General features: G+C 35.3%; 1 protein-coding gene across 4 annotated transcripts in view; it reads right to left on the bottom strand.

The window, feature by feature from the left end:
* Positions 1–16,454, bottom strand: part of LOC128231317 (NAD(+) hydrolase SARM1-like) — a 35,360-nt gene extending 18,906 nt beyond the window's left edge. The window contains exons 1-3 of one of the 4 annotated variants that reach the window (XM_052943972.1): positions 15,519–15,633; positions 10,841–10,971; positions 3,012–3,092 (exon numbers count right to left, since the gene is read on the bottom strand). In XM_052943972.1, the coding sequence (XP_052799932.1) occupies positions 3,012–3,045 (34 nt within the window). In that variant the 5' untranslated portion in view covers positions 3,046–3,092; positions 10,841–10,971; positions 15,519–15,633. Of the gene's footprint in view, positions 1–3,011; positions 3,093–10,840; positions 10,972–15,518; positions 15,643–16,199 lie in introns of those variants that run through there. The other 3 variants (XM_052943971.1, XM_052943970.1, XM_052943973.1) reach the window with 3 other exon arrangements.
* Between the last annotated feature and the right edge of the window lie 176 nt (positions 16,455–16,630).

The following is a 16,630-nucleotide window of genomic DNA, read 5'->3' as shown; positions in this document are numbered from 1 at the left end:
TAAGTCATATATTACACTGACTTCATACGAGTATACTGTTCAAATTTATAATGTCATTTCCGTCAAAAAGTCTTTATATTCTGACTTGATTACAAGCACAGTCTAGGATACAACATGGTGTCGTCGGACTTTGTAGAAGCGCGAGACGATGAAGTTTTGCGTGGAAATGGGGAAAACACGGACACAGATTATCATAATGATGGCCTAGTGGAAAAGAAGCAACATGTGCCCTTCATTAGTATTAAACTGGTATTAACGTTCAAGAGAAGGATGATATCCCATAGAAGGAAAAGGAAAAGGGACAGAAGAAGACGAGGGGCACGGCGTTTTTGATGTCGGTGAAGAACGTCATCAGAGGGGATCACTGATTGACAGTTCATGTTGTAGCAAGCATCGTCAGGGCAGGGTACGGAAGTGCAAAGAGTTTTAAGAGACGATTTAGACATGCGAAAAGTTGGTGCGAGATTGGTCCCTCGATTGCTATGTAAGGACGAGAAAGTAAAAAGTATGGGTTATTCAATAACATTTCAGCAAAGATTTGCACGGGAAGGTGAACAATTAATGAACCGGATTACTTTGAAAAGTCATAACTGTTTATCAATTAATTATTATTATTCATTTTTTTCTATTTATTGATATTATTTATAATATATGTAGTGGATTACGCGCCATGTGTCATTGTTGGTTGGTAATACTTCGAAAAAATATGACACTTTATGAGCGCAACTCGATGACGTCATTGGACTGCCCCGGTCGGGTTCAACCATGTATCGGAATTTGACTGTAATTCAGCGGAAATTCCATGTTTTGCTCTGAAAATTGGATGAATTACACAGCAATATGTTATATGTATTGAATGTGAAGTTTCTATGTTCTATGTAAAATGATATTTGAATTATTAAAAAAATCCATGTAATTCTGGATCAACCCTCGTACACTACCTCTAGCTTTAGAAGGCTATGGAAGCTGATGCTACATACCAAATACACTACCTCCAGCTTTAGAAGGCTATAGAAGTTGATGCTACATACCAAATACACTACCTCCAGCTTTAGAAGGCTATGGAAGTTGATGCTACATACGAAATAACCTCTAGCATTAGAAGGTTGGGGGAGCTGATGTCATATACCAAATGCAGTACCTCCAGCTTTAAAAGGATGGGGAAGCTGATGTCACATACCAAATACAGTACCTCTAGCTTTAGAAGGCTGGGGAAGCTGATACTACATACCAAATACACAACCCCTAGCTTTAGAAGGCTATAGAAGTTGATGCTACATACCAAATACACTACCTCTAGCTTTGGAAGGCTATGGAAGCTGATGCTACATACCAAATACACTACCTCTAGCTTTAGAAGGCTATGGAAGCTGATGCTACATACCAAATACACTACCTCCAGCTTTAGAAGGCTATGGAAGTTGATGCTACATACGAAATAACCTCTAGCATTAGAAGGTTGGGGGAGCTGATGTCATATACCAAATGCAGTACCTCCAGCTTTAAAAGGATGGGGAAGCTGATGTCACATACCAAATACAGTACCTCTAGCTTTAGAAGGCTGGGGAAGCTGATACTACATACCAAATACACAACCCCTAGCTTTAGAAGGCTAAGGAAGCTGATGTCACATACCAAATACAGTACCTCTAGCTGTAGAAGGCTAAGGAAGCTGATGCTATATCCAAACACAGTACCTGGGGCTTTAGAAGGCTTGAGAAGCTGATACTACATACCAAATACAGTACCTCTAGCTTTAGAAGGCTACGACAGCTGATGTCACATACCAAATACAGTACCTCTAGCTTTAGAAGGCTGGGGAAGCTGATGCTACATCCAAATACAGTATCTCTAGCTTTAGAAGGCTAAGGAAGCTGATGCTACATCTAAATACAGTTTCTCTAGCTTTAGAAGGATGGGGACGCTGATGCTACATCCAAATACAGTATCTCTAGCTTTAGAAGGCTAAGGAAGCTGATGCTACATCTAAATACAGTATCTCTAGCTTTAGAAGGCTAAGGAAGCTGATGCTACATCTAAATACAGTATCTCTAGCTTTAGAAGGCTATGGAAGCTGATGCTACATCCAAATACAGTATCTCTAGCTTTAGAAGGCTAAGGAAGCTGATGCTACATCTAAATACAGTATCTCTAGCTTTAGAAGGCTATGGAAGCTGATTCTACATCCAAATACAGTATCTCTAGCTTTAGAAGGCTAAGGAAGCTGATGCTACATTCAAATACAGTATCTCTAGGTTTAGAAGGATGGGGACGCTGATGCTACATCCAAATACAGTATCTCTAACTTTAGAAGGCTAAAGAAGCTGATGCTACATCCAAATACAGTATCTCTAGCTTTAGAAGGCTATGGAAGCTGATGCTACATCCAAATACAGTATCTAAAGCTTTAGAAGGCTAAGGAAGCTGATGTTACATCCAAATACAGTATCTCTAGCTTTAGAAGACTGGGGAAGTTGATGCTACATCCAAATACAGTATCTCTAGCTTTAGAAGGATGTGGAAGCTGATGCTACATCCAAATACAGTACCTTTAGCTTAAGAAGGATGGGGAAGTTGATGCTACATCCAAATACAGTATCTCTAGCTTTAGAAGGACGTGAAGCTGATGCTACATCCAAATACAGTACCTCTAGCTTTAGAAGGATGGGGAAGCTGAGGCTAAATCCAAATACAGTACCCCTAGCTTTAGAAGGATGAGGAAGCTGATGTCACATACCAAATGCAGTAACTTTGGCTTTAGAAGGTTTTGGAAGCTGATGCTACATACCAGATACAGAACCTCTAGCTTTAGATGGCTGGTGAAACCAGTGCTACATACCAATTGTACATGTGTTTGTGTGCAAATTAAGCCAGTTAGATTCATGAATAGTAATTATTGGATGACTATTTTTGTCAATTCTAACCATGCCAAAAGTTCAGATCAGTCACATTTTAAAAACATTTAGTGATCATGATGTTATTTTTACAAATGACTTTGTTAGTGTCAATACCTGGACTTGGAGATGTGGCTTTTGCCTCGGCCATATTAAAATTCCACCCTCAACTCTTTATGGGCTACATTCCACCATAACCTGAAACAAAAATCTGTTCATAGACAAACAATATTTTTGTTTCATTTATTGAGAGAATTTTTCTTTCACAATTTAGATTCTGATAGTGATTAGACTTAAATAAATATTTACTTGGATAGGATATTCATTTTAGCAAGATACTTCGAGAAAGACCCTATTTCATCTTTAAAGCAGAATAAGGCAATGTTTGTGTATACATCCTTTGTTTAGGTCAGAAATAAGTCAGTCAATACTACAAAGTTTGGAAGGTGCCTCATGTTGGACAGCTTTGATGTAATTTTTTAGTTCATTACTATAATTATCCCAGACAACATTGACATTCTGGAGTAGAGGTCTGATGAAAGTGACATATACATTTTATCTAAGGCTGCACCAGAAATAACAAATTTCAGAGTCCTAAGAATACCAATTCTATGCCTTGCTTTGTTGATGTTTGAAGATATGTGAGATTGCCATTTGCCATCTGAAGAGAAGATTACCCAAAGATGTTGAATGGTGCTGACTGATATGGGAACATTGTTGAGCTAAAGGGAGGGGTGATTTTCTTTCCGATGTTTACAAGAAATAAAACAGATTCAGTCTTAGATGGATTAAAAGTTACAAGCCATTTCTTCAACCATGATGATAATTGAGACAGATCATGATTGAGGACGGCTGCAGAAGTTAAGGGATCTCTGATGATTATGTAGACTGGTGTCATCTGAGAATACCTGTAGGCAAATGTTTGCCTTAATGTCTTTGACAATGTCATTAATGAAGATGAGTTGTTGATCGATCACTCCAGTCACGGAGACAATCCCCCACAATGTCAAAATTTTAATCATTTTTTCGGTTGATAATGCTTTACTTGGCATTTACCCTGTGCCATTAAATGGGGTTTATGTTTAAACTTATGCCTACTGAGCTTGTTTCTGTAGATTTTCAAATAAATATTGGAAAGATCTATTAATTTTGTTTTAACAATATTAAAAAGGTTTCTTAAAATGTATGTGTTAAGAAGTTGAAATCAGGATATCAAAGCAAACATATCAATAGAAGAACTGCATAAATTGTGTTGGTCTTTCTTTTTATACGCCCAAAATTTGAAAAACGGATTTGATTTTCAAAATATAAATTTTAATAACCTTTTTTTCATATGAAAATCTTAAGAATTGCTCCACAAATAAAATGTTATCAAACTGAAAAAAATCTGCAGCTATCAATGTTTATGAACAGTGGTTACTTTTTATCAAATTATCAATTATCAGAATCAGGTGCTAGTGACTCTCAATCAAAGGAATGTATAGGTATTCAAACTTTTCATTGTATTTAAAGAAAGAAGGTTTTATTTATATATTACTGACATGTATTAACTACAGTAAAACTGCGATCGCTCGAGGACGCTGAGGATCAAGCTAAATCCTCGAGTGATCCGATGTTTAAGACTCATTTAAGTAGACTGTCATGAAATGTGTTTCAATGTATTTTCAAAGTTTGAAGTCGTCAGTTTCAAGACTTCGGCACTGATTATGTATTGCTTTATAGAAATCGCTCATATGTTCAAAAGCTGCCGTATACTACATGTAAAAATGTAAAAGAAAAACCAATAAATGAATAAATCAATGAATTAGTACAAGAGTTAATAGCAAATTCATTGCAATTTGCACAAAAATTTTAACACCTGCCAAATGTTTGTTTATTTATGAACATGTTTTCGGGAAAATGTGTAAAATTATTACCTCGAGGTAATCATTAGGTTTTGCTCATGATTTGTGCTTTCGGGCTCGGCAATAGTGCTTGACACCTTGACTTATTTGAGTTTCGATCCAGCATAAATATATTTTATATGAAAATAGAAGGAATATTGGTTGGGACTAAGCATCGACCTCCACCTGAGGGAAAATTAAATTAAAATACTGGAAGCAGCTATTCCAATGCCTACAATATGGATATTAAAACAAATGTTTGTCTAACATTACCCCCCCCCCCCCCTCCCCAAAGTTTGAGGGCCATGGGTGCAAGCATTGACGAGTTATCACTAGGACAACCTTTTGTATTCAATGTCATTGTTACCTTGACTTTTGACCAAATGACCCCTAAAATCAATAGTGGTCATCCACTGGTCAGGCCCAACCTCCAAGTCAAGTTTGAGGGTCATGGGTGCAAGCATTGACGAGTTATCACTAAGACAACCTTTCGCATTCAATGTCATTGTTACCTTGACCTTTAAACAAATGACTCCTAAAATCAATAGGGCCCAACCTTCATGTCAGAATTGATTACCATAGGTTCAGGAATTGTCAAGTTTGCATTCAAGGTCACTGTGGCCTTGACCTTTGACCCCCCAAAATCAATAGGGGTCTTCTACTGGTCAGGCCAAACCTCCAATTCAGGTTCAAGGGCCATGGGTGCAGGCATTGCCAAGTTATCACTCGGACAACCTTTTAGCATTCAAGGTCACTGTGACCTTGACCTATGATCTGATGACCCCTAATATCAATAGGGCTCATCTACAGTTTTTACAGGTTACAGAAATTAATAAAGATAATAATGAAACTCTTTAAAACTGCTCTCATGAGCAGAACATAACAGTTAATTCGTAAAATGTTGAATGTGTCATATAACAATACTGTAACAAGAAGCCCATGAGGGCATAATTATACTCTACTGGCATGGCTCTTGTGGTCATGTTCAATCCAGAGCATGTATATATGGGTAATAGGCAACATACTTGTAGTTCATTTCAATATTTAGTGTTTTGAATACCTAAAAATGTTGCATGTTCAACATGTGAGGACAGTGAGAAATGTACTAAGGAGGTTAGTTGGATGAACTATTTTAATATATGCCAGTGACAGTAGTTCATATCAATAGCATGTACTTAATAGTAACAGCACACATTCAAAGAGAACCAGGTTTTAAAGGGCAAAGACAGACAACAAACATTACAATAATACACAACTATCTGTAACAATTGTCTCCCTTAGAGTATACTTTGATAAGACTACAAATTTCAAGGGCCATAATCGACTCACACATGACTCCATGAGCGCATCTACCTGGTTTGCAAAAACAATACACTACCTACCACATTTCTAAGCAGATTTTGAACATCGCTGCAAATTTTCCTTACCGCAGACGTTATCTTTTAAAACTAATTTTCACTATACAACGGGATATAAGCATAACAGCCAGTGTTCATATCTATAATTTTCCCTTCCCTCCATCACAAAGAGTCAACGCTATACTTTACATTGCCAAGTTAATTAACCGTAATGGTAATTAAGGTAGCTGCTCGCAATCGTGTGATAGCCTTTCTGTCAGTATGGTACAATTTATTTTCTATTTGTACCAACGGTACCTGCTAAAATACCTGAATTTATACCGTATGCATATTTTCAGAAGTCGTACTTGGTAGCAGATGGACACCGTCTATCAAGGTCATCAGAGGAAATTATGAAAAAATATTCGAAGCTGTACACATGGTCCAATTTTCAAATGAAAGAAAGTCAAAAGGTCTGGGCCTACGGGCATAATTTGAACAAACATTTACAACCAATTGCGTTCAGACTGGCCCACAAACAACATACACTACACCATCGCAAAAACTCTCCCAATGCTTAGCCGGTAGAGCTAAAATAAGTAATATGATTTTTTAACAGGGGTAAGGGAGAGTAAAACATACAACCAAATGCACTTTCTATAAAAGGTTGGCTCTCTGTAATATGGTTGGCCACCCGTGTAAACCGTACATACAACCGAACCAACCGTGGCCTTATCCGAGTTACACTTGGGCCATTCGAGTGTATCCGTGAAAGCCGTGTATGATTTTTAAAACTTTTAAAAAACTGGCACGGGTGCCATGTCCGTGTATGATCGTATTAGCTATCGTACAAGACCGTGAGAGACCGTACGAGACCGCATATACAACCGCACATGAAGTCCACTCCACGAGTGAGCTCAACCGTGTCAATATCATATATAAATCGTATGGAATCGTGTGAAACCGTTCCCAAGTCCTACATCCAACACCTGGATTAACACTCGAATGTCACACAATCACCGTACGATTCACACGAGTGTACACACGTTTTTATACGATCGCCATATGACCAATACGGTTTCATACGATCGCCATACGACCAATACGGCAACTTTTGGTTTTTAATTTAAAAAAATATCTGTTAGAAAGTGTTGGTACCAACAGAAACTTCATTGATAATTATGTCACTTCCACAATGATGGGAATATCGTGATCACCTGTGATCGTGATAGGAAAATCGTGACTGTCGACTGTCTACTAGTATTTATGAATTGTGCTCAATTGTACCAGTTCTGCAATCATAATTCCATAAATCAGTGATCCACATGTGGGTATTCATTGTATGACAGTGAAGAAGCCAGCTGTCAAAATCACACATGTTCTAAATATTCACATTAACATGACAGGCAATGTCCCTACCATGATTATGCTACATCCCAAAGTATCTCAAAAACACAGCCTCCTGACCTCATTAGACAAAAAACCTGCTACTGCAATATTCCTATTAATCTTCTTATTTTAAGAAAAATATGTACATTGAAGGAATATTTGGCAGGAACTGCACCAAAAGGCCGGCACAGCAAACACAGGGAGTAAAATATATGACATTTCAAGTTTGCAGACAACAGACTTATGATGCCATGATAAATCTTCATATTTACCCTTAACAAATCTCAGGGAATTGTTAAAATCCATAAGATGCAATTAACATATTATATTAGGTTTACTGTATGAAGTAAGACTATAGAATATTTATGAAATACAGAAATAAGAGAAAGCATTTAAAAGAAATGCCCTTTAAAGCAACTGACATGTGAAGCCCCTTTATCAATTGTAAAGCAAACTATGTTTGAAAAACTGCATTGTCAGAAACATGTGCATGGTTGAATCAATTAATGTATTGCTGGTGAGAATTTTTAAGTTAAATATGAAATGAAGTAAAATTTTAATGATTAAGAATGTGAGCATGGAGAACAACACCTTCTTAATCATTAAGAATTTAAGATATTACTTCAGGTCATCTAACTGATGTAAAATAAAACCTTATTGGCAGCACATAATTTATGCAAATCTAATGCATGGTCTGTGTATCAGATGGCAGTAGGCAGACACACTTGAAAGTTGAAATTCTTAATGATTATGCCTTAAGTACTTTTATAATGATTGCCTATCTGCAATTTCATTGGCTGCATGAAAATGAAGGTCATATTCTAATGTCTTTAATGCTATTAAGTCTAAACTTTTCCAGACAAAATGGTGGCTGTTTGACCATGACCTTTGACCTATTTACCAAAAACAATCATGTATTGATATTGGCAACATACAGCTAAATTTCATGATCATAAGTCAAATCAAATGAAAACTTTGTGGGCACACTCGCAAGACAATGATTCATTGTCTTGCGAGTGTGCCCACAAAGTTTTCATAAGATTGTTGGCCTAATGAATCCAAAAGTAATAGGGGTCATTCACTGGTCAAAGTCAAAATACCACTGAAGGTTAATAGTCAAGTGTTAAACTGTTGTCTAGTTATTGTACGGAATTTTCTTCTTACGACTTTTGACCTTTACCTTTGACCAACCCACCTCCAAACAAAAGTGTACTGGTCAAAGACAACTCAAATGTCCTTGAGTCATGGTGTGGACATGACATGGTCGAATGACCAAAAGACCATCTGACCAACCTACCGGCATTTGTAGACCTATAAGCCCCATCTACTTTGAATGGAGCACAATAAAACATTAATTAGCATAAAATATTTATCCACACACCAAGTACCAGCAGTTGTGTGGACACTTCAGCACCAAGATTACAGTATATATACAGTATATATGACAAAATCACAATGTATTTGAGGGTTGTTATAATCAGAGCCTCATTATCATTACAAATACAATATAGATGTAAATCTGAAACAAAATATATCTCCAAAAATTTCTCTTGAAAGGCCTACTGTATAACATGGCAGACCACAGAATATTAGTCTCTGTGGGCTTAAAAAAATGAAACCAATTTCCATGTTGTGTGAGGAAACTAAATAGCTTGATTTCAATGTCAATAACTGAATTTGTACAGATAATAACATAATCAAATTTGTAGAAATACCAGGGCTATATTTAAACACAAGGCTCCGTGATTTCATCACATAATTGCAGTTGGATAAATTCCCTTCAGACAATATCCTTGAAATACTGAAAACCTTACAATAAAAATAAGAGCAAAGCAAATCCAATCCATATAAGTTTGACTAATTCATGCTGGTATGGTAAATAATGATGACAACAGTTCTGGTATTATGGACAATGATACAGATGCATTAAAAATATAAATGTCTAAATAAAGCCAGTTAAATTTATTAAGTTTTGTCCCATTGTAAAGAAGACCCATATTTATACTTATCAGAGATATGTTCATACAAATAACCTGATCGAATTTCATGAAGATAGACAGAAACTATTCCATTTGTGTGAGGAAAAATGAAGAAAATATAAAAACATCAACTTTTCCTAAAAGATAAGTCTCAATTCAACACCTAGTTTTTGAACCCATACGCTCTAACATCTAAGATTTCATGCAATAAAAATATAAAAAAAATTAAAGTAAAGTAAAATTTAAATCAAGAACAGGGAAAACTATTTCCAAACATTTTAATTAATGACTTATTTTTTTATCCAAGATGATTCATATTCACAACAGCCTAAGATACAATGAAGACAAATTATCGGAACAAGTTTTATGAAGGTTTGATAAAAACTTTCAAATTTTTGACAAGTAAAAAATATTTCCTAAGGTTTGACCAAGTGACCTTGGGTGACCCAAATTCACTAATGTTCAAGCCAACATGAAGACAAGTTTTCTGACAAAGTTTCATAACAATTGGATATAAACTATTGACTTAATACCATAGAATTAAAACCACCTATGATTTCGGCTAGTGTCCTGAGGTGACCCATATTCACAAATGTTTAAGACATCATGTAGACAAGTATTCTGACAAAGTTTTATAATAATTGGATAAAAACTATTGACTTTATCATGTAATAAAAACTTAAATGCAGAATTGTTAAAGCCCGCCGGCCGCTGCCCACACGCCTGTTTTTCGCCATTCTATAACCCTTAAATTTTGTTGAAAATTTTCAGCTAAAAACTTACTTTTCGAAATCACTTTTAGGATGGTCAAAATCGACTGTCTCTTCATTCCAAAAATTTATTCTAATCATGCTTATTAGCTGATTTATGAGTTCGCTTTTCTTAGTTTATTTGCCAACAGTAGTGTAACAGATACCTCACTTATGAAATTTACAAAAGTAAACCTTTGTGATTATGTCAAATGTATTGGGTCATAACAAACACCATCAAAAGTACAAAGTTGCTTAAAAAAATTGTCAACTAAAAAACTTGTAAATATTAAACACCATCAAAAGTACAAAGTTGCTAAAATAAATTGTCAACTGAAAAACTTGTTAATGTCTGATGTAAAATGTCTTGGGTCAGTACAATATTAAACAGTATCAAAAGTACACAGTTGCTAGAATATTGCCAACTGAAAAGTCACATAACGTAAATGTCCTTTTAGACGCACAGAGCGTGTGTCTTTTTTGAAAGTCTGTGCACTAAATAAGAACTGTTTTCTCTCTATTCCTTTAACTTTTTAAAAAAAAGGTCAATTTATGGAGTCATAAATATCAAAAACTGATACTGCTAGTCGAAATTACCCATCAACTTACTAGATGATAGTAGGAGTCGAAAGTGTCTGCTACAGCATAACTGTATACTCATCTATGTAGGTGGTTAAAGCGTGAATAAGATGATGGGTCATTGGTCTATATGGATGACATCAGCAGCCTGAGCAAATGCTCTGTAAAGAAATGGCACTGATGAAATGCTTTTCATTAAACAAAGTTTCATCTTTTTAATTTATGAAATAAGGTTAGTATTGTTCAAGTCCCAGAATCGGAAACCAGAAAGCGGAAAGACCCCTTGCGCATCTATTAGGGCATCTAAGTCTTATACAACATTTGAATGTACTTGGCAGAAATGTTGGGTTATCTTTTTGTCAAGTACAACCTCTCTGTAAAGTTTCATAGTACTAGATAAAGAGATTCTGGAGTTAACAAAAATAAATGTAATGTTGACCTTAAACCTACTAACACCAAAAACTATCAGGGTCATCTACTGGTAAAATACAACTTTCCAGAACAATCCACAGACATCACATTTAACTATTCCTGCCACTTTTGGGGTTTGCACATTGCCAAAAAAGGGCAATATCAATGAAGAGTAGTATTTTCTTAATCTTACGAAGTTAATATCAAATGCAAGGTTATTATTTGTCTTGGATGCACAACTTTAACCAAGCATTTAAAGTGGATAAAAGGCAAAAAAGTTGAACAAATAATTTTGTTTATAATTTCGGAACGTTTATCAATGTTTAGGTACATCAAAACATATTCACCTCAACCAATCCTTTATTCTTAGTACTAGAGGTGGTCTATTAAGCCCTTTTAAGAGAATAGAAAAAGTACTAGGCAAAGGTCGACATGTTTGTTCCCTCATAACTGATTACATTTTGACCATTAAAACTATCAGTTTTATAACATGCAAATTGCTACTAAAGCCAGCCAGATGGAACTCCAACAGCAGAGACAGACACCACATGTTTCAAAGTAGCTTTAGCAATCAATGTCAGGGTTACAACCTGGAGTTATTTCACAAAATATATTTCCGAAAACAACTGCATCTGTTAATTAGAGCTATAATGTAATCTTGTATAAATTTGACTTGTCAAGATAACATGGCAGATTAGATTAATTTTGTGAACAGACATGTATGTAATTATTTATTAATCATACAACATATTCCAAATAAATGATTATTGACACTCAGACACTGTATTTTAGGCCAGTATACCCAAGCCTACCCAATTCAAAGCTCCAGAAATCCATTAATTATTGACATAGGTACATGGAATGTTCAGGACTTATGGAAGATAGGACACTCGTTCAGTTGGTAAGCAGAATTCATGTAAACACACCACTGTGGAAATGTGACTGGCAGCTAAGCATTATATACTGAAAGCCCCTCATAAATATGCGTAAAATGAGGAAAACTTTTATAAAAACATATGTGGTTAGCTATGGGGATGGAAACAGTTACCCAGTATCAGTACCATACCAAATTGTTACTTCAAAAGGTATTGGTATATATCATTTCGAAAAGAACCGGTTCTGATATAGATATTTCCATAAAAATAAATTAACAATTCTGATCAAGTTTCAGCTAAAATACAGCAGAAAATAAGCAGAATATCTTACGGCAAGGGTCGAAATTCATGAGTGACAATTTATACTCACACCATCAGTGCACTAAGTACAGTTTCGCTTTCGCATTGTAGCAATTATTTTTAAGATTTGTTTTCCTGTCATTTAAGACAATATATATCAAGATAAAATAGACAAAGATGTACTAAAGAGCATAATATGTGGGAAATGGTATCAACAAAAATGCTGCAACACTTCCTTGGTATCAGTATCCAATTGGTTTGTCCATTACAATATCCAACCCCAAGTTAGCTATGAGCATGACACGAGCTTGCATGTATTACCTTAACCAATTTGATACGAAGTACAAGACAGTCCTACGCATATGTACCAGAGAGCGACTGAGACTCAGCAATGGCTTATCAATGGCTTATCAGCTAGTAAATCACTTATAAGAGTTTTATGCTTTGTCAATTTTTAATATTATATAAAATGGAAAGAAAAATGAATGAAATAATAAGGCAATATGGATATTTTTGTATTTTTAGCTCACCTGAGCACGAAGTCTGTCATCCGTCCGTCCGTCTGTCAACAATTGCTTAAAAAACATCTCCACTGAAACTAGCAGGCCAAATTCAATGTAACTTTACAGGAAGCGTCCTTTGGCAACCCTCAACAAAAATTCAACAAGAGGTCAAGATTGATCAACAACAACAAAAACAAAATGGCCGACTTCCTGATTTGCTTTTAAAATAACGTCTCCTCTTAAACTAACAGTCAAATTCAATGAATTTTACAGGAAGCTTCCGTAGGTAACCTTCAACAAAAATACAACAAGGGGTCAAGATTGATCAACAACAACAATAACAACAATCATGCCAACTTCGTGTTTTGCTTTAAACAAGAGGGCCCTAAAGGCCCTGTATCGCTTACCTGATCCAATAAAGATCATCAAGAATAACATTCTGATCAAGTTCCATGAAAATATGGTCATAAATGTGGCCTCTAGAGTGTTAACATGCTTTTCCTATGATTTGATCTAATGACCTAGTTTTTGACCATACATGACCCAGATTCAAACTTGACTTAGAGATTATTAATATAAACATTCTGACCAACTTTCATGAAGATACAGTCATAAATGTGACCTCTAGAGTGTTAACAAGCTTTTCCTTTAATTTGACCTGGTGACCTAGTTTTTGACTGCACATGACCAAGATTCGATCTTGACCTAAAGATTATTTATATTAACATTCTGACTAAGTGTCCTGAAGATACAGTCATAAATGTGACCTCTATAGTGTTAACAAGCTTTTCCTTTAATTTGACCTGGTGACCAAATTGTGACTTCTAGAGTGTTAACTGTCAAATTGTTGATGACGGACGACTACGACGGAGGACGGACACAGGATGATCACAATAGCTCACATTGAGCTCAGGTGAGCTAAAAACATCTCCTCTGAAACTACCAGGCCAAATTCAATGAAACTTTACAGAAAGCTTCATTGCATGACCCTCTACAAAAATACAACAAGGCAATGAGATTTATCAACAACAACAACAACAAAATGACCGTCTTACTGTTTTGCTTTTAAAAAATCTCTGAAACTAACAGGCCAAATTCAATGAAACTTTACAGGTAGCTTCATTGCATGACCCTTTACAAATATCAAACAAGGCATTGTCATCAGTATAGATATGTCTAAATTGTAACATTTTTATTAATGCTTTATCACAGATTTGTGGCCCCTTGCTTAGGTGAGCGTTTTAGGGCCATCATGACCCTATTGTTGCGTTTTCCATGATTGTAATAACAGAGTATGGAAAGGTCTTATGTTTTAATTATTAGGAAATTTGTATACTGCAATATACAAATAATAATTTATATACATTGTATGTCCACATAATCGAAGCCATCTTATACAGCTTCCTGCCCGGTTTTTCAGCAACCTACTGTCTTTTACTACGCCCTGCTGGCCCTTTTGCATCACAAAATCAATTTTCAGAAAGTATAAAATAACAATTTAACATCATTTTTACACTAAATTATAGATACAAGTTTAGGTATTCATAACAAACTATTAGTATTGAAAGAAGTTACAACACATACTCATTACGAATTGAACATTGACTGATGCAAGTGTCCAAAAGGATATTTCAACGCGCATGAGAAGTGCCCTTTCGGACCTAGCACCCTGCCCTTTACAAATTCTGGCTGGAACAATGAATCATAAGTTTGTGAAGCCATTATCAATGAATTGTTTGATGTTATTCAAGAGTCACATACCTTAAAACCCCTCTCATGATTCAAGTTCTCTTCAAAGGTGTCATAAACAAGGTGACAATAAAGCATGCTGAGGACAAACAATCATTTTTGTTAAGAAATATACAATATTATATTGCCAATACGACACGTTTTTGAATTAATTGAATGAAAAATAATAATGATACGGAAATGTTTTAATTATTTATTTATTAAGTTCATGTGTAATGGATTTATTAAAGTCTCCATTGATCATTTCGTCTTGACAATTCAAAATGCAGTTTTCTGAAATTCATTGAACACTGAATGAACAATTCTCATTCAGTTAAATTGCACGAAGTATTACTACGCACCTAGACATTTATTTTCAGACACTTCAAGGTCTTTGAAAACAACCCACTTATTTCAGCATTAGTGGACATAATTATGTTTATATTTTCATTATGAGTCATAAGTGATATCAACAAATTACTTATTCAATCAAAATTATTTCAACCTTTGTTACAAAATTGTTATAATTTGTTGAGATAAAAAATTATTTTTAAACCAAATTGAAAGTCCCCGTCTTCATCATTTCTAGCAATGTTCATTTTCTAACCCTAGCTAAGACTGTAATCTTGAAACTTGATAGGATCATAAAACATTCCAGGATGATACAGTACTATCAGCAGCCCATGACAAGCAATTAATTATAATTAAATGCCCATCACTGGCCAATGCATAGGAAATTTTGGAGGGAAATGGAAATCTGGTACATAAGCGTAGGACTGAAGAGTGGCTCTCAAAACAAATGTTAGTTTTCTAATATTTGAGCTAGTAATTATAATGAAACATAAAAATATCAGAAATCATGACTACTGGTGAAGATAAAAGGAAACTTACTATAACAGTCCATACAGTCGGATGTAACTGGACACTTCTATCCCTTTATTCCCTACACAAGATACTTCAAGAGATCTATACTGGATTACCCAAACCTGATCTGTAGAAGAAACAATATTGCTCTTCTACCATTCTTAATACAGGGAGAATTGATTTTTGTTTGGTTCCCTTCTCATGAGGAGAAGCTATTGATTGGCTGACTGATAATAAGCAGCACAACCAGCCTTGTTGTCTATCAAACTGAGGTCCTAGAAATCCCCACACCAATAACTTATTTCTCATTCTGTCTGATCACAAGTGTCAGCATAATCATGAACTATCATAAAATAAAGAAACACAGGCCAATATTTGCCAAAACGGCTTCAAAGACTGGCATTGTACGCTTGCCGAAATCAGCTTCAAAGACTGGCATTGTAAGCTTGCCAAAATCAGCTTCAAACACTGGCATTGTACACTTGCCGAAATCAGCTTCAAAGACTGGCATTGTAAGCTTGCCAAAATCAGCTTCAAACACTGGCATTGTATGCTTGTAAAACTATGGTCTTTACCTGCATTATTCAAGTTCAGTTCTATATAGTTTCTACTGTATACAACCTCTAAGTGTTACAACTGAAACTGAATTTGCACCTTGCCTGTCTCAAACTCACAGTCATACAGGTATAACATATGTATATCACTCACCTGTTACAGAGGTCCTCAGGAGTGGTGTTAGGAATCATTCAGGGTATTGATTCATTCAGTCATCTTATAAACCTCATTCTTCTATAGTGAGAAACCTCAGGTATTCTAGAAACTGCAAGTATCCAACATCACTCACTGCTACACTACAAAGCAAAATAACACAATAATCAATTACTGATTTCAAAGCATTAAGGAAGTTTTAACCTATAAACCAGGGAATGAAGATAGTTGTAGCACTTACAGATGCAGAACTCTCAAATAGTTAACAGTTTAACACAAGTAAAATTAAAATTTAAATAAAAATACCATTTCTCTGTATATGGGTAGAAAAATGGTTCTTTTGTTCTTATATTTTACAAAACATTTTGTATCACCATTCAATATATTTAAAGCTGTTTTGATGTGTTTTATTGAACAAGGCAAAGTTGTGA

Source organism: Mya arenaria, chromosome 4 (assembly GCF_026914265.1).
Source record: "Mya arenaria isolate MELC-2E11 chromosome 4, ASM2691426v1".
NCBI lineage: Eukaryota > Metazoa > Mollusca > Bivalvia > Myida > Myidae > Mya > Mya arenaria.
Note: the sequence above shows the minus strand (reverse complement) of the source record. Positions and strands in the feature narration are given on the sequence as shown.